The 24,046-nt window shown below is 40.1% G+C and overlaps 1 protein-coding gene across 1 annotated transcript; it reads left to right on the plus strand.

The window, feature by feature from the left end:
- Positions 1 to 4,972: 4,972 nt before the first annotated feature.
- On the plus strand, positions 4,973 to 10,915 carry ndufa12 (NADH:ubiquinone oxidoreductase subunit A12). The gene is made up of 4 exons (XM_063007039.1): positions 4,973 to 5,092; positions 7,660 to 7,742; positions 9,444 to 9,531; positions 10,640 to 10,915. Exons 1-4 carry the CDS (start codon positions 5,004 to 5,006, stop codon positions 10,818 to 10,820), a joined length of 441 nt encoding a protein of 146 aa, XP_062863109.1. The 5' UTR covers positions 4,973 to 5,003; the 3' UTR covers positions 10,821 to 10,915.
- Positions 10,916 to 24,046: the final 13,131 nt, after the last annotated feature.

Below are 24,046 nucleotides of genomic sequence, written 5' to 3' on the forward strand. Positions count from 1 at the left end.
TAATTAAAGTGAATCAAAATAAATTATAAAACGGATAGTTCCGGTTCTAAAATCTGATTGGCTGAGCCGCGTTCAAAGCCGTTGTAAAATCCCCGATAAACGCACACCTAGGACCACCTCACATCATTCCATATTAATACGCCACTGAAAAGTTAACGAACTACCTGGGGTCGCGGAAGAATGCTTTATGTAAGTGTTTTTGTAAATAAAAACATTTATAAATTGAACATTGTTGTATTTTATTATATTTTATGTTGACCGCCGTTTTATAAAAGCAATAAGCCACTCGAGACCGTGCATTACTGCTATGATTTTATCACGGGGAAAGACTCCGGTTCGCATCGTGGCAAAACAACCTTCCCCGTGATAAAATCGCAGTAACGCACGGTCTCTCGTGGCTTATTGCTTTGGTTAAAAACACTCCTAATAAGTCGGCTGATACGATTGTACAATACATCAAAGAAACTAAAAAATAAAGGGATTTTTATTTATAGGTGACAACCCAGCTAACAAAACTACGTTCTGAGAACGTTCCCCAAACGTTCCATTTTGGTTGTGGGAATGTTGCATTGGAATGTTCTCTCAGCGTTATTTTGTCCAGTTTTCTTGATGTTCTCAGAACGTTTTTTTTTAAGTTATGAAAACGTTCATAGAACGTTACCTAAACCTCATTTGCAACCATAATTTAATGTTCTGGGAACGTTGTCTTAGAATGTTCTAAGAACATTTTAAATAAAGTCCTCTTAATGTTCCCTTAACGTTCCATTTTGGTTGTATGAATGTTTTATTACAACGTTCCTTCAACGTTATTGTCAGTTTTTTGTCAGTTTTCTTAATATTCTCAAGACATTTAATACAAGTTAAAGAACATACCCAAAAACATTTTTACATGTTTTAAATGTTACTTTAACATACTATTAACATAACTACAGATAATGTTAATCCAAGACAATGTTAATCCCTCTGTCTCTGTGATATATTGGATGAAGGAGATTGCAGACAGAGAGAGAATCTGTTTAACTCTGCACATTTATTTGCAACACACACACACACACACACACACACACACATTCATGCTTCCAACCCGTTACATGTACATTCACTTAGTAATTCTACCCTCATTATCTTATATAGTCACTAAGTATTTACTGCCACCTTCTAACCGTTAACTAACTTACAGTTTTATATCACCAAATACAACAGTTAGTTCCGACCTTACAATCTGATTGGTTGAGAAGCGTTCTAACCGTGCTGATATTGGTGATAACATCACGGCCTTTTCACACCACAACTGTATTACTCCGCTGACGCGTTGCCAGTAACGACAAGCTTCATGAACACAAACGCGCACGCAGGCGACACAGACCTTATTCCCGATCGCGTTTTAAATCCGTTATCTGATATACAATCTAGTGCACTGTGTAGGGAACATAACCAATTGTCTAATTCACTATCTAGTGCACTGTGTAGGGAACATAAATCCGTGACCTGATACACAATCTAGTGCACTATGTAGGGAACATAAATCCGTGACCTGATACACAATCTAGTGCACTATGTAGGGAACATTAATGTGTTTGTAACGTGAACAGTTAGCTTAATAGCCCAGTTAGCAGCTCCTAAAAGTTCTGTTATCACCCATAATTCTTTGGTGTGTGCGAGAGGTTTTTTATTTCTTTTTTTTCCCTTCGGAGGTTCTTGCCTTTTTCTTCTTTTTCTTCTTACCTCCCTGAAATGAGTTTTTGCAACTTGGGATGTCTGCTTTGTAGTGTTAAACTATAAGCCTTTTTTAGCCTACTGTGTTAAGGCAGCAACTTATTCGTTGTGGAACTACTTTTTGCCAGAAGGTATTGTCAATATTAAAGCATATTCAATATGAAATTCAGGGCTTCTTTAATTTATTTTGTAAAAACTGTTGTATAAAAGCAATAGAACACTTAAGGTCGTGTGTTATTGCGAATAACATCACGGCTGTGATGATCTGCGACCAAATCACAGCCGTGATGTTATTCGAGATAACACACTTCCTCTCGTGTTCTGTTGCTTAAACACAATTCTAATGTACTACAGTCTTGAACCCCCCAACCCCCTCAGACATTACCATTAATCATAAAAAATATCTGAATCACTCTGATTACATTTGCTATGATGGTCTAATTCAAACAATTCATGTGATAATACTGACATAAACGGAGGCAAAATCAATGCAAACATATTTATTTTAAAAAATGTTTTATCATCATCAATCAAATTTAATTGAATGACAGAAAATGAAAAAAGAACAATCCCTCAATTTTTCTATCCATTATAAACGGAGGTAAAATCAGTTAGAATACAGTATATTGTATTTATTATATGTTATTATTATTATTATCAAGCAATTAGTTTTAATTAATCAATGGAAATATATATAAATTCTAATGTAAATGAATAAATGGAAAAGGGGGAAAAACACAAATAGTTAGGTAGTAATTCAGAGCATCTCTGCATTCTTACATTTACATTTACATTTTCTGCATTTAGCAGATGCTCTTATCCAGAGCGACTTACAGAAGTGCTTCCTTAGTAAACATTTCATTTCTCAAGTTTTAGTAAACAACAGTCAAAGAACACAAATCTGCTGAAACCTGTTAGAACCAGTGTGTTTTGTTTTGTTTTTTAATGGAAATTTTTTTTTTTGTAAATAAGTACAAGTCAGCTTAAGTGAAGAGGTGATGAAGGTTTTTAGTCGTTTTTTAAAGACAGCGAGAGACTCAGATGTTCGGACAGGCTGAGGAAGTTCATTCCACCACTTGGGTGCTAGAACAGAGAAGAGCCTTGATGCTAGTCCTGGGTGGAGGATCAAGTGGAGCGAGACTAGTGGCTCGGAGGTTGTGTGGTACAGAGCGGGGTTTGATTAGACCACGAAGGTAGCTTGGGGCTGGTCCATTTTTGGCTTTGTAGGCGAGCATCAGTGTTTTAAACTAAATGCGTGCAGCTACAGGAAGCCAGTGAAGAGAACGCAGCAGTGGGGTGATGTGGCAGCAGTGGTGTGATGTGGAAGCAGTGGGCTGATGTGGCAGTGTTTGAGAAAAGAAGTGGGCCAAGTACAGAGCCCTGAGGAACACCGGTTGAGAGAGTGCATGGGGGGGGAGTTATGGATCCCCTCCATGACACTTGGTAGGAGCGCCCTTCAAGGTAGGAGGCCATCCATTGCCATGCTGAACCTGTTACTCCAAGGTTGGAGAGAGTGGACAGGAAAATGCCGTGATTCACTGTGTCGAAGGCTGCAGAGAGGTCAAGAAGAATGAGGACCGATGACAGTTTGGCTGCTTTGGCTGCATGAAGCTTCTCAGTAACAGCTACAAGTGCTGTTTCCAGACTGGTACGGGTCGTGGAGGTCATTCTGAGTAAGAAAGGCAGATAGTTGGTTATAGACAGTTTACTTTGCATTCTCCACCTGCAAAGTAAACAAAGAGGTTTTTTAAGTATTTCTGCATATTTATCAGTACATGTAAAACATTTTACACTGTAACCAAGTCATTCTGGGCAGCTAAAATACAAAGCTTCCTTGAAGTTATGTTGCAGTCTTTAATTTAATTTAAGTCTTCATTGTGCAAGAGGTGTCTGTGGCTCTTTTTTAATGGTTGAATTACTGTGAAAATCATGAAATAGCATTATTTCATGAGGTACATGGCGATATTTAATATGCCATAAAATAATTAAACAGCCAGCTGGATTAAACAAAATTAAGAAGGGAAATCATACTAGTGTTGTGGATGTTTTAATACTTATTTAAATATTGGTTTTTTTTTGTAAATACTGTTTCTGTTTTTGTATTTTAAATAATCCAACTAAGCAATTAATCAAAAACATAATCACCAGATTGATTAGGAAAATAATCGTTAGTTGCAACCCTACATGTGAAGTGAAGCATTTTTGTTTTGTGCATACACGTTAGTTTAGGATTATAAACTGTTCAGACAAATGTAGGATATATGTCACATTAAAAAGCTACAGGGAAAAAAAATCTTCTTTTTACTTAGAATAGTCCACCAGGTAAGTGTTTTTTATTATGTAATAAAGGGTAAAAGTGTCAGTATAAGAGTTGTAGTATGTAATGTGGGTTACACTTGATGAAATACAACTTGTTTTGGAGCAATTTGATGGATATTTTAAAAGCTATTGAAGTTATTAATATGCTGAATACTTTAAATGCTACTGAAGTTATGAAAAAAACCTGTTTATTATTATGTAATAAAGGGTAAAAGTGTCAGTATAAGAGTTGTAGTATGTAATGTGGGTTACACTTAATAAAATACAACTTGTTTTGGAGCAATTTGATGAATATTTTAAAAGCTATTGAAGTTATTAATATGCTGAATACTTTCAATGCTACTGAAGTTATGAATAAAAATCTGTTTTTGCACTGATGAAGGACTAGAGGATGACTAACACAAACTGTGCAGCAACAGATCAGCTATTGGTTGCTTCCTCAATCTGTTCTCTTCTCTGTACTTGCATTCTTATGGACTTGAGAAACGTCATCTGCAGCCCAAGTACTGTTCCATTTAAATGTTCACATCTAGCAGAGTACAGTCCATATAGTACAGTCCATATAACCAGATGTTGTTCTTGCTCACCCACATTATCAAGGATGCATCACCACTCTCATTGTGCCATATTGCTTAAACATTCTAATGTGAGTAATAAACTTACCTGTTATGGCTCTGATTGTGAGTCAGCAGCTGGTTTGACTGGTCAGATTAAATCTTTCATGAAATAACCCCCAACCCCCTTCCTTCCCCGAACCAGGCGTCCTCTTTTTTTAAAACCAAAATATGGTCACCCTAGTTAAGCAGACAAGTACAGGGTAAAGCGATTTTTATTTAGAAGTGGGACCTGCAGCTCCTCACTCCAGATCAGTTGGAGGCGCTGAGGTTCTCAGGTTTCTTATTAGCAACAAAACAGAGAAGACGCAGAAGAAGAAGCATTAGCAGTAGCTGTAGCAAAGGCGCTCTGCTATGGCGGAGTATGTGCACATAGTTCGGAGAGCCGTTGGCCAAATAACCGGCCACGGTGGAGTTAAAGGTTTTCTTCTGCAGCTTTTCCGGTAAATATTTACACATTAAAGTCTAAAGAATGTTATGTAAAATAAAGAGTGAGAAATTTATGTCGCAAAACAGGAGAACAGATGAAATAAACAGCAATGACCTCTGTGGTTAGCTTAGCATAGAGGCTAACAGGGTACTAGACTGTTCAGTATTAAACACCAGAGCTGAGCGATACAGTCAGAACGGTAAACATCACGATATAATCATTTCGATGTTAAACTGGTTAGAAAAACTGCTTTTGTTCCCTTTTCTGCTTGATAATGGCTATTTACTCACTGTCCATGTTATCAGCTCCATTTACCACATAGAAGCACTTTGTAGTTGTACAATTACTGACTGTAGTCCATCTGTTTCTCTGCATGCTTTGTTACCCCCCTTTCATGCTGTTCTTCAATAGTCAGGACCACCACAGAGCAGGTATTATTTGGGTGGTGTATCATTCTCAGCACTGCAGTGACACTGACATGGTGGTGGTGTGTTAGTGTGTGTTGTGCTGTTATGAGTGGATCAGACACAGCAGCGCTGCTGGAGTTTTTAAACACCTCACTGTCACTGCTGGACTGAAAATAGTCCACCAACTAAAAATACCAAGGCAACAGCGCCTCATGGGCAGCGTCCTGTGTCCACTGATGAAGGTCTAGAACAGGGGTGTCAAACTCATTTTCACCGAGGGCCACATCAGCATTATTGTGGCCCTCGAAGGGCCGATTGTAACGTATCCTGCTGTGATTGCAGTCACATTGCTATTTTTCTTGGAGGCTGAATTCTGCATTTATATTGTTCTACTTTACCACAGACACGGCCTCATAACACAAGAGACGCACCGTTTTCTCTTCCTGAAGCACAAACTTGTTTTCACTTTCATTAAATTTCCTCCTTATGCTTAATTTTCTTAATTATCTTCTTGTACATTTTAGGATCATGTGTAAATATGTGTAACATCATCTACTGGCGGGATGCGTCACTTTGCAGGTCACAAAATCAGCCTGCGTTTTGAAAGATGCAGTTTGATTAGGATTTTACAGTGTATTTTTAAGACAATCATTCTACCCTCACTAATAGTTTATCCCCCTTTCTCAGCTAGACAGACAGACAGACAGACAGACAGACAGCTCTCTTCAGAATACAGTCGGTTTTATTTGCTCCCCAGCTGTGTGATACACTGTGTGCATCAAAAGGAAGTAAAAATACAAACAATAAAAACAATAAAGAACCTAATACAGTAAAAGCACACAGCTGTAGTCAAGTGTTACATCTGGTTCAATATGAGATTTAACCAAACGTAAAATAACGAGTTAAAATTGTGTGTAAAGATACTAATTGCTATAGTAACAGTAACAATTGTATTTAATTACGGTAAATTTGTAACTAAAGCGCTGTGATATACTCACTAAACATTTACTAACAACTGAGAATATAAACGCCACTACTTACAGACGATGCTTGGGTATTATACTGCAATATAATTATCTGTATTTATTTATTATTGTTTACATTACTAACTACGCTACTCCGCGTTCTTTTGCAGTAAAAGTCACATGGCTCCTTAGCGAAGGTTAAAGTTAGTTGCCATGACTACGATGTCACGTTTGTCTCTTAAAGGCGCAGGAGCGCATTAAATTATAAGCGCGTCTCTGTAACGACTCGAACCAAAACAACAATCATACAGTCGTTAAACCTCTTGCGGGCCGGATCAAATGACGCGGCGGGCCGGATCTGGCCCGCGGGCCGTGAGTTTGACACCCCTGGTCTAGAAGATGACCGACTCAAACAGCAGCAATAGATGAGCGATCGTCTCTGACTTTACATCTACAAGGTGGACCGACTAGGTAGGAGTGTCTAATAGAGTGGACAGTGAGTGGACACAGTATTTAAAAACTCCAGCAGCGCTGCTGTGTCTGATCCACTCATACCAGCACAACACACACTAACACACCACCACCATGTCAGTGTCACTGCAGTACTGAGAATGATCCACCACCTAAATAATACCTGCTCTGTGGTGGTCCTCTGGTGGTCCTGACCATTAAAGAACAGGGTGAAAGCAGGCTAAAAAGGTATGTAGAGAAACAGATGGACTACAGTCAGTAATTGTAGAACTACAAAGTGCTTCTATGTGGTAAGTGGAGCTGATAAAATAAACAGTGAGTGTAGAAACAAGGAGGTGGTTTTAATGTTATGGCTGATCAGTGTATAATCCCTAGGTCCAGAAATGTTGGGACACCTTGCAAAATGCAGTAAAAACAAAACAATGTGGCTTCGTAGGTGTAGAGTCCGTGTGCTTGACTGGCCTGCCTGTAGTGCAGATCGGTCTTTTATTTAAAATGTATGATGCATCATTAAGAGGAGAATCCGACAACAGCGGCTACAGATGCAGATTCTGCCAAATAGTTGTAACGGCCAACTTTACACTAATCAGCCACAACATGAAAAGCTGAGTAATATTAATCATCTCGTTCTATACTAATAAAACTGACTTGATGTTAGGAACCACTCATATTTTTTCCAGTCATCGATAAAATAAACGTATTAACGATATTATCATATTTATGTATTTTTTTAACAGGGTAAATGATGTGAAGACCGGAGCACTGGTCGGGGTTGACAAATATGGCAACAAGTATTATGAGGATAATCAATATTTCTTTGGTAAGGTTGAATAAATCACGCTTACTACTGCTGGTGTTTGTTAGGGATGTAACGATACACTCCACCCACAATGCGATGTGATTCACGATACTGGGTTCATGATACGATTTTTCCCCGATTTTTTTAAACAAAATTAAATTGAAGACAAATTATGTTTCCTTTTATTATTTTTCTTAAAAAAATAAAATACTGTATTTGTGCTTATCTTTTATTTATGTAAATAATGAATGCCCTTTTTTCTAAGGTAAAAAAAAAAAAAAAAACGACGTGAAATTTTAAAACAAATCCCACATTAAATAAATAAATGAATAATACAAATAAAGAAAGTATCCTCACATAAATGTATTTGGCTGGGAAACCCCGAACATGGCAACTCTGTGTAGTGATGTCAACCAGGCGAGGTGAATAGGTGAAATCAATTCATTTTACATCTCAAATCGATTTGACTCTTGACACAGTCTTGTGGTGCATAGTTACATCCCTACTAATTGTAATTCCTCGCCAGGCCACAAGAAACAATGATTAACAATTTACATTTTGCATTACAACAATCACAGCAGAGGCTCGGTGGGTAGCACTGTCGCCTCACACCGAGAAGGTCTTGGGTTTGATTCCCAGGTGGAGCGGTCGGGGTCCTTTCTGTGTGAAGCTTGCATGTTCTCCCCGTGTCTGCGTGGGTTTCCGCCGGGAGCTCCGGTTTCCTCCCACAGTCCAAAGACATGTAGTCAGGTTTATCGGAGATACTAAAACTGCCCTGCTGTGAATGTGTGTGTTTGTCCTGTGATGAACTGGTGACCTGTCCAGGGTGTTACCTACATTTTGCCCAGTGAATTGTACCCACTGCGACCCTAAATAGGATGAAGCAGTGGTAAAATAGACAATGAATGAATGAATAATGGATTACAAACTGTCATTAGTTGATTTGTAAGTAAAACACTTACAGTGATCCATTAAAATCGCAAACAGATCTTTTGAAGTTGTGTGTGTTAAGAGCCTTGCTTAAGAGCTCAACAGTGACAACCCAGCAGTGATGGGGCCTTAAACCAGTGACCTTTTGATTACTAGTACAGTACCTTAACGTTAGACTACAACTGCAAACTTAACCTAAACCTACAAACTACAGCTTTTAGCAAGCTCAGTATTGTTAGCACATTAAAGATGCTTTTTATGATGCCGATCTGTGATGCTTTGAACCAACACACAGATAAATGTTGTGTTAGGTAATCTGTTGATTTTTAAAAAATATTTTCTTCATGCATTTTTCTCCCTTTTAGCAAGTCCAATTGCCCGCTTGCATCATGCTTCCTCTCCACCAATGCCAATCCCCGCTCTGATTGAGGAGAACAAAGCTAACACACGCCCCCTCCGACATGTGGGCAGCAGCATTTTCTCAGCATTTTGTCACCTACACTTTGAAGAGTGCAGTGCAGATCAGCACTGTGTACGGAGAGACACACCCTGAGAGCACTCTTTACTCGTCTCTGTGCAGGTGCCATCAGTCAGCCAGCAGAGGTCGTAGTGCATCAGTTATGAGAGAGACCCTATCCGGCTTTTAATATCCCACCCCTATCTGAATTACAGACCAGTCGGCCGGCAGGCAGAGCTGAGACTTGATACGATGTATTCGAGATCCCAGCTCTGGTTCCAGCATGTGTTTTTACCAGGCTCTAATAAGATCATCATTTGTGTGCTCTGTTCCAGGCCGTCATAGATGGGTCATCTACACCACAGAGATGAACGGCAAGAAGACATTGTGGGATGTCGATGGCAGTATGGTTCCTGCAGAATGGTAATTTGCTCGGTGAATTGTTGGATTGTTCGGTGGGACGTCGTTTGTTTGGTGGATTAATCTCAGTGCTTCTTTGGAATCCTGCTCCTCATTGGAGTATATCAAGCATACGAACACAAACAACAGGATCAAATTATGTATACAAGATGCTTTAATAGGACAAACCAACCTCATACACAATCACCTATTAATAGGGCCGTCCTAAATTCACGCTAAAATGAGCTTCATTTCACAGACCTCGTTGGATTTTTAAAGAAAAAAGCAGCATTTCATGGCAACCATTAAATTAAACTCATAAATTAAATTATGGAATAAATGGAAGCTACACTGCCCCCACTGCGTCCACAAAATTGGTTGTTGGTTTTCCAAGCTCAGTTACCCGAGTCGTGTTTTTAGCCGCTTTACACTTCCACATCTTGGACATTTTGACATGGCGATTGCTGTAGGATTTCTAGGATGCCTCATAGTGCAGATTAACCAGTAAACGTGAGGCACTTGAATGCTACACGAATGCAAATGTTATATAAGCTATGAATTTCACAGCAAAATGCATATTACACGGGAAGCGGCTCATTTCACGGTCCGTTACGCGATTTTCACAGCTGTGAATTAGGTAGGGCTTTAGTTATTGAGCATCTGCCAACGAAGCAAATCACTACTGATAATGTAACATGTTGTACTTGACTGCCTGGACCTTGATTCCACAAAGCAGAAGCACTTTTACAAGGATTACGAGAAGTTTCCACACTTTTTAAACTCTATTTATTAAGAACATCACTTTTCTACATCGTCACTTTCTGATGCATTTTTCCCTACATCGTTGTACCAATTTTTTAATCCTATCAGCCACAGATGCAGCTCTGCTTTCACATCATCATCACATAAAAATCTTCTTCCCCTTTAAGCTTCTTTGGGCGTCCAAAAAGGTGGAAATCAGATGGAGCTAAGTCCGGCCAATCAGGCGTCTCTCAGACATGACCGATTACTCCTCCTCCCACCCTCACCATCTCCAACCAAAATATAAAAGTGCAGAAACTTTTTGAAGATCCCTCGGACAATGATTTTAGGATCAGAGATCAGGAATAAAACATTGTTTGTTGTTTTTCAGGCATCGCTGGTTACACTGCATGACTGATGATCCTCCCACCACTCATCCTCCAGAGCCTAAGAAGTTCCTGGCCAAGGTCCACCAGTTTAACTTGAGCGGAACCTCTTCATGTTATGTTCCATTTTCCACCACATCTAAGAAAATCCACGAGTGGGTTCCACCTAAAGTCAGCCAGCAGTAACAACTGCAAACACACACCCACGTCGGATCTGTTTCATCTGTCTGTAAATTATAACTCAGATTTCTAACTGTAAAATAATAAATCTACAAAACTTGTTTCTGTTGTGTTTTTTATAAGACATCGAAAGCAAAAACTGCTTAAATAGTTTTTTTTTTTTTTTAAATAAACTTTTTGAGTCTCTACTTGGAGAACCTCACACTGGCACAGAACCGACAGCAGAGCCGATACCAGACCTTCTTATTTATTTATTTATTTAATGCATTTTTTCCCCATTTTCCTCCCGTAGTCAATTTTGTCTTCCGCTGCTGAGGGATACCCGATTGTATTCGAGGAGAGCACGTCACTGTACACGCCCCTTTCGAGCCCTCTTTTACAGCCCTCCTCTTCTCGCCCCTGCATTCTGCACAGGCGTCTCTTCCGCCAATCAGGGTCCTTACACAGCGTATGAAGACCCACCCACACACACATAGTCCGACTTCCACCCTGCAGATACGGTGGCCAATTAGTATCTGCTGCAGGCACTGCCAATTATGCCCACTAGATGGCGCCCAGCCGACCGAGTTTCGAATTGAGGAGTTCAGAAGCTTGTGCTGGTGTGCTAGCGGAATATCCCGCTGCGCCACCTGGGCGCCTGTTCTCAATTTTTAAGAAAATTCAAAATGGGTTTAAAAAAAAAAAATAGCGTTTGTGTCTGAGTACATGGAAATGCTTGCAATGTTAATTAGAGAGCAATTTCTCAAGTGTGTAGAAGGTGAAAGCTTCGGTTGATAGTGTAGCTGTTTGTGTGTTTCTTCTGTCAACATCTTTCAATTACCACCTGCTATTTGGGTGGCTTGGTGTCACCCCTTGGCGAGAACAATGAATGAATGAATGATCACAGCAATTGATGTGATCATGTAAAATGTGTTCAATTATTTTAATGGATTACAAACTGTCATTGATTTGTTAGTAAAACACTTACAGTGATCCATTAAAATCTCAAACAGATCCTTGGAAGTGGAGTGGGTTAAGGGCCTTGCTTAAGAGTTAAACAGTGACAACCCAGCAGTGATGGTGCCTTAAACCTGGTGCCTGGTCATGCTTCCTCTCCACCAATGCCGATCCCCGCTCTGATTGAGGAGAACTAAGCTAAACCATGCCCCCTCTGACACGTGGGCAGCAGCCGTATGTATTTTGTCACCTACACTTTGACGAGTGCAGTGCAGATCAACACTGTGTATGGAGAGACACACCCTGAGAGCACTCTTTTCTCGTCTCTGTGCAGACGGCATCAATCAGCCAGCAGAGGTCGTAATTGCGTTGGTTATGAGAGAGACCCCATCCAGCTTTTTAATATCCCACCCCTATGTGAGCAACAGGCCAGTCGTTGGCTTGGTGTCACCCCATAGCGAGAAGGTCCTGGGTTTGATTCCCAGGTGCAGCGGTCTAAGTTCTTTTGGTGTGGAGTTTGCATGTTCTCCCCATGTCTGCGTGGGTTTCCTCTCTCAATAAATAGGCATGTAAGTGAGGTGAAATGGAGATACAAAATTGAAAGTGTTTGATGTTGAACTGATGAATCTTGTGTAACCAGTGACTACCTGTCCTGTCATGGATGGAACCAAAGTGTAAAACATGATGTTAACAAACTGCTCTTGTTACAGTATATTAAGCTTTCCTAACTGAATCACTTCATCAAAAATCTGATGGTGGGTGGACATCTACTCCTGAGTTTGCACTTTAGAACATCAAATACATATAACAGATGCTCTTCCTCCATCAAATACATAAATACAATAACAAATTAAATTGTGATTACAATCGCAGCATTGTTAAGGGCTGGTCATTAGTTTAGTTCAAGTTTGGCAAAAGGTATGGACACATTAACCTGGTCATGGTCGCTGTTTCTAAATGTTAGCATTGCAACTTTTAAGCTCAGGACATCCTTTCTTCAGCATGGGTCGTATGTCATTATTTCATACTGTGGTCTGTGTTGTGGTTTTAGGATTTTAGGAAGGATCATACAATCAAATACGAATTTGAACTGTTAGTTTTCCAATGTTACCTTAAAATTTCAGGTTGAGATGTTTATGGGGGTTTCAAGTTAAGTTATGAATGTAGTTAACTGATAATAGAATTATTAAAACTACAATACAGGACAAAATGCTGATTTGATCACAGTTAGCATTGTGGCTAAAACAAGACTTGCTGCCACTTGATGGAAGTGTTTCCCAGGTTTCTGCATCTCTGACTGAAACCTCTGAAAAGTGATTTTGCTAAGTGCTAACAAGCTTCTGACTTATATTTCATTATATCTTTTCATGGGACAACACTATAGACATGAAACTTGGATATAACTTAGAGTAGTCAGTGTACAACTTGTATAGCAGTGTAGATTTACTGTCTTCTGAAAATAACTCAACACACAGCCATTAATGTCTAAATAGCTGGCAACATAAGTGAGTACACCCCACAGTGAACATGTCCAAATTGTGCCCAAATGTGTCGTTGTCCCTCCCTGGTGTCATGTGTCAAGGTCCCAGGTGTAAATGGGGAGCAGGGCTGTTAAATTTGGTGTTTTGGGTACAATTCTCTCATACTGGCCACTGGATATTCAACATGGCACCTCATGGCAAAGAACTCTCTGAGGATGTGAGAAATAGAATTGTTGCTCTCCACAAAGATGGCCTGGGCTATAAGAAGATTGCTAACACCCTGAAACTGAGCTACAGCATGGTGGCCAAGGTCATACAGCGGTTTTCCAGGACAGGTTCCACTCGGAACAGGCTTCGCCAGGGTCGACCAAAGAAGTTGAGTCCACGTGTTCGGCGTCATATCCAGAGGTTGGCTTTAAAAAATAGACACATGAGTGCTGCCAGCATTGCTGCAGAGGTTGAAGACGTGGGAGGTCAGCCTGTCAGTGCTCAGACCATACGCCGCTCACTGCATCAACTCGGTCTGCATGGTCGTCATCCCAGAAGGAAGCTGACGCACAAGAAAGCCCGCAAACAGTTTGCTGAAGACAAGCAGTCCAAGAACATGGATTACTGGAATGCCCTGTGGTCTGACGAGACCAAGATAAACTTGTTTGGCTCAGATGGTGTCCAGCATGTGTGGCGGCGCCCTGGTGAGAAGTACCAAGACAACTGTATCTTGCCTACAGTCAAGCATGGTGGTGGTAGCATCATGGTCTTGGGCTGCATGAGTGTTGCTGGCACTGGGGAGCTGCAGTTCATTGAGGGAAACATGAATTCCAACATGTACTGTGACATTCTGAAACAGAGCATGATCCCCTCCCTTCGAAAACTGGGCCTCATGGCAGTTTTCCAACAGGATAACGACCCCAAACACAACCTCCAAGATGACAACTGCCTTGCTGAGGAAGCTGAAGGTAAAGGTGATGGACTAAACCCAATTGAGCACCTGTGGCGCATCCTCAAGTGGAAGGTGGAGGAGTTCAAGTGATGTCATCACCTGTGCAGCTCTGGTGAATTCCATGCCCAGGAGGGTTAAGGCAGTGCTGGATAATAATGGTGGTCACACAAAATATTGACACTTTGGGCACAATTTGGACATGTTCACTGTGGGGTGTACTCACTTATGTTGCCAGCTATTTAGACATTAATGGCTGTGTGTTGAGTTATTTTCAGAAGACTACACTACTATACAAGCTGTACACTGACTACTCTAAGTTATATCCTAGTTTTATTTCTATAGTGTTGTCCCATGAAAAGATATAATAAAATATTTGCAGAAATGTGAGGGGTGTACTCACTTTTGTGATACACTGTATATAGTTTATGCATTTTCTCCCTTTTTCTCCCAACTTTTAGCACATCCAATTGGCCCATTGTGTTATGCTTCCTTTCCACCAATGCCGATCTCCGCTCTGATTGAGGAGAACGAAGCTAACCCACGCCCGCTCCGACACGTGGGCAGCAGCCATATGCATCTTGTCATCTACACTTCACGAGTTCATATGTCGATCAGCACTGTGTACAGAGAGACACACCCTGACAGCACTCTTTCCTCATCTCTGTGCAGGCACCATCAATCAGCCAGCAGAGGTCGTAATTGCATCAGTCATGAGAGAGTCCCTATCCGGCTTAATATCCCACCTCTGTCTAAACAACAGGCCAATCGTTGTTCATGTGGTTGCTCAGCCCAGCCGGCAGGCAGAGCTGAGACTCGATACGGTGTATTCGAGATCCCAGTTCTGGTGTTTTATTGTGTGTTTTTTACCGCTGCGCCACCTGAGCGGCCTAAAAGTAGGTTTTAAGATCAGCAGTATTATAAAGGGGGTTGATTAATTGTATGTCAGTATTAACAACATATTCTGCTAGTCTAAAAAACACATTTATTTTCTTTGTTCATTTGCTGCATCATTTAACTGCTAATGACATAATTTAAGGTAAAATCCCTAAATAGAAAAAGTTTCATTGTGGTAATTGCTGCAACAAGTGCTTTATGGATGATGGGAAACTTAATAACAAGTGTTATTCCTAAATATTATGGGTTTGGTTAATGATCTGAAATCATTTTGTTTATGCTGTAACAAAAGGAATTACAAAGAGAGCAATTCCTCTTTTGCACCACACTAATTACATTCAGTCATCAGCAACAAATTGTGTATAGCAACACTGTTCCACTGGGCAAATGTACTGCATGGGATTGAGACTAATGCTAACAACTGCTTTTGGTTCTCATAATAGTGGAATGTGCGTTACAGTTCTGGAACTAATTTTGAGGGTTGCGGATGGGAGTGAAAACTCAAACCTCCAGCGTGATTGTTGGCAGGCGGGCAAAATGACTGCAGTGGGAGAAAAACATTATTAAAAGAATTTTTCTCTCTCAGCTTTTCTCTTCTTTTCTTGCTAAATTTCTTGAAACGTTGCAACATGGATCTTGTGAATCTGGTTCGATTCTTGTGTCCAGTAACTATCAGTGAGTACTGCATGTTCTCCTCATGCCTGTGTGGGTTTTTACATAAGCTCCTGGAGGAAACCCACGTAGACATGGGGAGAACATGCAAACTCCACACAGAAAGGACCCGGACCGCCCCACCTGGAAATCGAACCCAGGACCTTCTTGCTGTCAAGTCAAGTCAAGTCAACTTTATTTATATAGCGCTTTTTACAATAGACATTGTCTCAAAGCAACTTTACAAAATCCAGGACCAACAGATACAAAAACCCCTGTTGAGCAAGCCGAGGGCGACTGTGGCAAGGAAAAACTCCCTGAAAATTACAGGAAGAAACCTTGAGAGGAACCAGACTCAGCAGGGCCCATCCTTCATGGGTGGCCTGGAGGATACTTTAAATAAATACACGATTTACACAAATCATACAACACAGAATTAAATGATCTAAAAGTCATAACTGGTAATAAATAGATAAATAAACAATTAAATAATAATAGAGTTGTTATCCGCTCTAGTCTTCAATAAAGTCTGTAGTGATTTCTTGTCGTTGCAATTACTCCAGACCCGTCACATCTGACAGGAGAAGCATCGTTGTCCCGGCAGTCTCGACTTCAATCCTTAACCTCGGCGGGTAAACAGGTTTCCATCAGAATGCCCTCGGGGTAAAACAACAGAGAATGTAGTTAATAATGCACAATGCTAGTTGACAAACAGTTTTACAGAGAGTTTTAGACTCCGGCAGCCCTAATTATTACAGCATAACTAAAAGGGAGAGCGAGCAGGTAACTAGGTCATGAAGGCTTTCACAGGACATCAGCGCCCATCTCCCCACCGTCACCAAACCTGAGTGATCGGACAAGAGAGGCAGAACGACAGCAACCCAACATCCCTGATCACCACAAGTTTCTATGACCAAGAACCCCCAAGCTCTGCGCCTTTCTCTATACTAATCAAAAGCCTGAGAAAATAAATATGTTTTCAGTCTAGACTTAAACATTGAGACTGTGTCCGAATCCCGAATAGAGGCAGGAAGATTATTCCAGAGTTGTGGAGCTTTGTAAGAAAATGCTCTTCCACCAGCCGTGGTCTTTTTAATTTTAGGAACTATAAGTAACCCTGCATCTTGTGAACGAAGTGGACGCGCTGGGCTGTAGTGATTAATAAGTTCACTCAGATACTGTGGAGCCAGACCATGTAGCGCTTTATAAGTTAGTAAAAGTATTTTGTAATCAATGCGAAATTTAACTGGCAGCCAGTGTAGAGATGATAGAACAGGAGTAATATGGTCAAATTTTTTAGTTCTAGTTAGCACTCGAGCTGCTGCATTTTGAACTAACTGGAGTTTGTTTAAGGATCTACCAGAGCATCCAGTTAGAAGAGCATTACAATAATCTAACCGAGAAGTTATAAACGCATGGATCAGTTTTTCGGCGTCATTAACAGATAGTATATTTCTTATTTTAGAAATGTTACGCAAATGATAGAAAGCAACTCTAGTAATATTATTAACGTGTGTATCAAATGAGAGATCTGAATCTATTGTGACACCTAAGTTTTTTACATCTGGGCTGGGAGTAACAGAGAACGTGTTTAAGTTTAGCACCAGGTTAGACAACTTGTCTCTTGCAGCTTTAGAGCCAACAAGTAAAACCTCAGTTTTATCTGAATTAAGTAAAAGAAAATTACACGACATCCAGTTTTTTATGTCGTTTACACAATCTTCTATCTTACTGATTGTGTCAGTATCATTTGGTTTGGCTGATATATACAGCTGTGTGTCATCTGCATAGCAGTGAAAGTTTATGCCATGTTTATGAATAAACAGTTTCATAACAGTTTCATAACAGTTTCCTGTGAGGCGACAGTTTTACCCATCGAGCTACTGTAACCTAAATTCATTTATTGACAAACTTTCTATCACTTGTTTATTAGTGGCTAAATAAAAATCACACAGAAGGACCTCTTATCCACAGTGTAGCTTTTCACTTTGCTTTGAATGCCTTTCCTTTGCCCTAAAATTAGCCATTTCCAATTCCCCATGGCAATTCCCGTGCACCCATGCACCACACCCACTCAAGCCAATGAGAATGACAGACTAGCCCTAACATATTATGCAGGAACAAGCTTTGCACTCTGTAATCCTCATCCACTCTAGCTGGGGCCTTAAACAGACAGCAGCGGTCACTGTTAACAGCAGATATTATATTTTTGTTTCTGCATTTCGTCCCCTCTGATCCGTGTGCAGTAGCCGACTGCATCCTTTCACCTGCACGATTTGAGTTCATATATGGATCAGCTTTGTGTACGGAGAGACACACCCTGATCAATGCATTACCCCCCAACTCTCTGCATCAGTTATGAGGTCCCTATCCTTCTTTCACCCTGTATAAACAACAGCCAATCATTGTTTATGTAGGTGCCTAGCCTACATGTTTCGAACCAACGAGTTTGAAATTTCAGCTCTAGTACACTAGCTTTACCGCTGCACCTGAGCACCTGCAGCAGACAAAATTGGCCACCGAGTCTGCTGGGAGCACGGGTGAAAAAGAAGGGGTCGAGGGACTGCGTATGTGTCGAAAGGGGCGTGAAGCAAGCAAATATACCCTCCTAAATCGGGAAGAAAAGAGAGAAAATGCATAATTAAATGAAAAAAAAAAGATCACGATCAGGTTTGTGGCTTCACCGAGACTCAAAACTCAGGTCCTCACGGTGGTGGGTGAGCAGATTAAAGTCCCAAACACTCCTCATGGGGTTCTTCTTGATTTATTTGATTCTTTGTGTTCTGACTGCTCTGATCCTCAGGGTAAAATTGTGTATATTTCATTTCCGGATAAACAGTTCCTTATAATAGTAATAATTTCAGTGTTGTGTCAGCTTTATAGTTTCTCATATCCTGAGAATGTTTTTGGCTAAGCCCCGTCTGATGTATTATTTTAATAAGCAGGAGTGTATCTCGTTTTTGAGGGTCCTGATCGTGTACTGAGCTTCTTTTTCTCTCACACACGGAGAAATGGCCGTCTGGGGTCATTAATTATGAAAACACACCACAGCAGGGTACAGTCACATACTGAGCAGTGAGGTTTAAATTTTCATGCCCCGTCAAAAGCCAACAGGCCAGTTCAGGACACCCTGAGATTGTATATATTTATTTATATGTGTTTATATATTTAGTATTTTGACTGTTGTATTAATAGTGCTGTTAAGCTGGCTGATAATGTGTACATGAAGCCATCTGTCCTTATTTCCAGACACCTCATAGAATAAATATAGAAAATGTCCCACTTAAGATGATACCTCTCTCTATTGGTCCTTTTATTATACCCATCTCACATACACAGGCCATCCACTATAAATGCATGCAGGTCATATATTTTTTAAAAATACATTTTTAAAGGTTCAGCTTTTGTCTTTGTGTTAAATACCACATACAACTATATAAAAACCAATGCTTTAAAATGTAATGCATCACCAGGGTTTTTGTACTCTGACTTTAGGTAGCACACAGTATGCAGTGTGAGAGAAACACTGGCTTGCTGACTACATCTACAGGTCAGGAGTCTCATCATTACTGGACCAGGACAACTTGCTGTTATTGCGGGACTGGTGAGGTAATTCTTCAGTTTTCATACCATATATGTCGAGTTTTTATTTTAGATATATACTGTATATATACACAGTATATATACAGTATATATATATATATATATACTATATATATATATATATATATATATATATATATATATATATATATATATACTTTAGGTAGCACACAGTATGCAGTGTGAGAGACTGGCTTGCTGACTACATTTACAGGTCAGAAGTCTCATCATTACTGGACCAGGACAACTTGCTGTTATTGAGGGACTGGTGAGGTAATTCTTCAGTTTTCATTCCATATATATTGAGTTTCATTTTATATATATATATATATATATATATATATATATATATATATATATATATACTGTATATATATCAGTTTTCATTCCATATATATATGAGTTTCTTTTATATAAATCAGTTTTCATTCCATATTTATCGAGTTCCATTTTATATATACATATATCAGTTTTCATTCCATATATATATGAGTTTTTTATATATATATATATATATATATATATCAGTTTTCATTCCATATATATTGAGTTTCATTCCATATATATTAGTTTTCATTCCATATACATCGAGTTTCATTTTATGTATATCAGTTTTCATTCCATATATATCGAGTTTCATTCCATATATATTGAGTTTCATTTTATATATATATCAGTTTTCATTCCATATATAATAGTTTCATTTCATATATATCGTTTTTCATTCCATATATATTGTTTCTCATTCGATAAATACTATATATCGAGATTTATTCCATATATATCAGTTTCATTTCATATATATTGTTTCTCATTCCATATATATTGTTTTTCATTCCATATATATATACAGTGTATCACAAAAGTGAGTACACCCCTCACATTTCTGCAGATATTTAAGTATATCTTTTCATGGGACAACACTGACAAAATGACACTTTGACACAATGAAAAGTAGTCTGTGTGCAGCTTATATAACAGTGTAAATTTATTCTTCCCTCAAAATAACTCAATATACAGCCATTAATGTCTAAACCACCGGCAACAAAAGTGAGTACACCCCTTAGTGAAAGTTCCTGAAGTGTCAATATTTTGTGTGGCCACCATTATTTCCCAGAACTGCCTTAACTCTCCTGGGCATGGAGTTTACCAGAGCTTCACAGGTTGCCACTGGAATGCTTTTCCACTCCTCCATGACGACATCACGGAGCTGGCGGATATTCGAGACTTTGCGCTCCTCCACCTTCCGCTTGAGGATGCCCCAAAGATGTTCTATTGGGTTTAGGTCTGGAGACATGCTTGGCCAGTCCATCACCTTTACCCTCAGCCTCTTCAATAAAGCAGTGGTCGTCTTAGAGGTGTGTTTGGGGTCATTATCATGCTGGAACACTGCCCTGCGACCCAGTTTCCGGAGGGAGGGGATCATGCTCTGCTTCAGTATTTCACAGTACATATTGGAGTTCATGTGTCCCTCAATGAAATGTAACTCCCCAACACCTGCTGCACTCATGCAGCCCCAGACCATGGCATTCCCACTACCATGCTTGACTGTAGGCATGACACACTTATCTTTGTACTCCTCACCTGATTGCCGTCACACATGCTTGAGACCATCTGAACCAAACAAATTAATCTTGGTCTCATCAGACCATAGGACATGGTTCCAGTAATCCATGTCCTTTGTTGACATGTCTTCAGCAAACTGTTTGCGGGCTTTCTTGTGTAGAGACTTCAGAAGAGGCTTCCTTCTGGGGTGACAGCCATGCAGACCAATTTGATGTAGTGTGCGGCGTATGGTCTGAGCACTGACAGGCTGACCCCCCACCTTTTCAATCTCTGCAGCAATGCTGACAGCACTCCTGCGCCTATCTTTCAAAGACAGCAGTTGGATGTGACGCTGAGCACGTGCACTCAGCTTCTTTGGACGACCAACGCGAGGTCTGTTCTGAGTGGACCCTGCTCTTTTAAAACGCTGGATGATCTTGGCCACTGTGCTGCAGCTCAGTTTCAGGGTGTTGGCAATCTTCTTGTAGCCTTGGCCATCTTCATGTAGCGCAACAATTCGTCTTTTAAGATCCTCAGAGAGTTCTTTGCCATGAGGTGCCATGTTGGAACTTTCAGTGACCAGTATGAGAGAGTGTAAGAGCTGTACTACTAAATTGAACACACCTGCTCCCTATGCACACCTGAGACCTAGTAACACTAACAAATCACATGACATTTTGGAGGGAAAATGACAAGCAGTGCTCAATTTGGACATTTAGGGGTGTAGTCTCTTAGGGGTGTACTCACTTTTGTTGCAGGTGGTTTAGACATTAATGGCTGTATATTGAGTTATTTTGAGGGAAGAATAAATTTACACTGTTATATAAGCTGCACACAGACTACTTTTCATTGTGTCAAAGTGTCATTTTGTCAGTGTTGTCCCATGAAAAGATATACTTAAATATCTGCAGAAATGTGAGGGGTGTACTCACTTTTGTGATACACTGTATATATATTGTTTATGCATTTTCTCCCCTTTTTCTCCCTTTTTGTGCGTCCAATTGCCTGATTGCGTCATGCTTCCTCTCCACTGATGCCAATCCTTGCTCTGATTGAGGAGAACGAAGCTAACCCACACCCCCTCCGACACGTGGGCAGCAGCCGTATGCGTTTTGTCACAGCACTCTTTTTCCCCGTCTCTGTGCAGGCGCCATTAATCAACCAGCAGAGGCTGATAGAACAACAGGCCAATCGCTGTTCATGTGGCATTGTTTGGATGGCAGAGCGATGTATTCGAGATCCCAGCTCTGGTGCTCCAGCGTGTGTTTTTACCGCTGCTCCACCTGAGCGGCCTGATGAGGTCATTCTTAATGAGAATGTAATGTCATCAGTGTACATGCTGAAACGAAGGTGTAATTGTGTTATACAGCAGGTGATCCAAATTATAAAAGCAATTTATGTCTAAAGGGATGAAAATAAACAGAAAGTGATCCAACTTTTTAATGATTGATTTGAATCTAACATAGATGATGTGATGAGACCTGAGCAGTTAATGGGCTTAAATCCCTGCACAATGATGTGGTAAAACTATTTACTACACTATAGAAAAAGTTTTATTGCGATAACTGCTGCAACAAGTGCTTTATGGATGGTGGGAAACTTTGTTTCTAAATTATTATGAATTATGGGTTTGTTTAATGATCTGAAATTATTCAGTTTATGCTGTAACAAAAGGAATTACAAAGGGAGCAATTACTTTTTCACGCCATTTAGTTATCAACAACAAGCATAGTGTATAACAGCACTGTTCCACTGGTCAAAAGTCTCATTAAAAACAAACAAACAAACAACTAACCAAAGTACAGCTTAATATTGTAACAGCCCATTGTATGTAGTTAATATTAGCACATAGATACTTGCTGATGGCAAATGGCTAGTCAACTTGGCAAAAACCTAATTTAATAAGCAATTTACATTTTAAAAATACCCATAATAACTGTGGTTTCATTTAGTGTGAGCTTATGTGGCAGGCTGCTGGTAACAGAGCTGCCTGAGTTTCGAGGGTTCCACTTCCAACCAATCCAATAGGGAGACACACATCAGTGCACCCTTAGTGCTGGTCCCAAGCCTGTATATATAGGAGAGTTGCATCAGGAAGGGCACCCGCCTAAAAACCTGATGCCAAATCAAGAAACACAAAAAATGGAACTATTAAACCTATTTTTTACACACAATTCTCACTACAATTCATACAATTAAGTTTTTGTAGAAGTTCCCTGAATTACCTTTTAGGCTGTAATTATTTATAATGTATGTTTATTAGTTACATTCTGTGGCTAAATGTAAATGTGACTTACACCGATCAGCCATAACATTAAAACCACCTCCTTGTTTCTACACTCACTGTCCATGTTATCAGCTCCACTTACCATATAGAAGCACTTTGTAGTTCTACAATTACTGACTGTAGTCCATCTCTACATACCTTTTTTTTTAGCCTGCTTTTACCCTGTTCTTCAATGGTCAGGACCCCCACAGGACCACTACAGAGCAGGTATTATTTAGGTGGTGGATGATTCTCAGCACTGCAGTGACACTGACATGGTGGTGATGTGTTAGTGTGTGTTGTGCTGGTATGATTGGATAAGAGACAGCAATGCTGCTGGAGTTTTTAAACACCTCACTGTCCACCAACCAAAAATATCCAGCCAACGGCGCCCCGTGGGCAGCGTCCTGTGACCACTGATGAAGGTCTAGAAGATGACCAACTCAAACAGCAGCAATAGATGAGCGATCGTCTCTGACTTTACATCTACAAGGTGGACCAAGGTAGGAGTGTCTAATAGAGTGGACAGTGAGTGGACACTCAGGGCTCTGAGCAGGACACAGAAGTTTCTTCTTTATGTCTTTATAGAGCTTTTCATGATGGAACAGGAAAGGTCCTTCCCTAAACTGTTACTGCATAACTGGAGGCATAGAATTTCCTTCATATAATCGATTTATTACACCTGTTAGCAATTGCTGTGGCTGAAACACACAAATTCAATCATTAAAAGGGGTGTCCCAATACTTTTGACCATGGGGTGTACTTTCTATGGGTGGGGTGCTGTAGTGAGTTTGTTAACATGATGGTATGAAGTGGGTGAAACTGGTTTCCATTTGTTGTTAGTTTCAGTGCAAAATGAAACCAAACACGTCCCGTCTGACTCGTCGGCTACAGCTGAACTAAAAGGGAAACTGTG

The sequence above is a fragment of the Trichomycterus rosablanca genome, chromosome 1 (genome assembly GCF_030014385.1).
Source record: "Trichomycterus rosablanca isolate fTriRos1 chromosome 1, fTriRos1.hap1, whole genome shotgun sequence".
Lineage (NCBI taxonomy): Eukaryota > Metazoa > Chordata > Actinopteri > Siluriformes > Trichomycteridae > Trichomycterus > Trichomycterus rosablanca.

Coding starts and splice junctions, on each gene's coding strand:
- ndufa12 (XM_063007039.1), top strand. CDS start 5,004: ATGGCGGAGTATGTGCACATAGTTCGGAGAGCCGTTGGCCAAATAACC. Junction 5,093..7,659: donor TTTCTTCTGCAGCTTTTCCG/GTAAATATTTAC, acceptor TTTTTTTAACAG/GGTAAATGATGTGAAGACCG. Junction 9,532..10,639: donor AGTATGGTTCCTGCAGAATG/GTAATTTGCTCG, acceptor GTTGTTTTTCAG/GCATCGCTGGTTACACTGCA.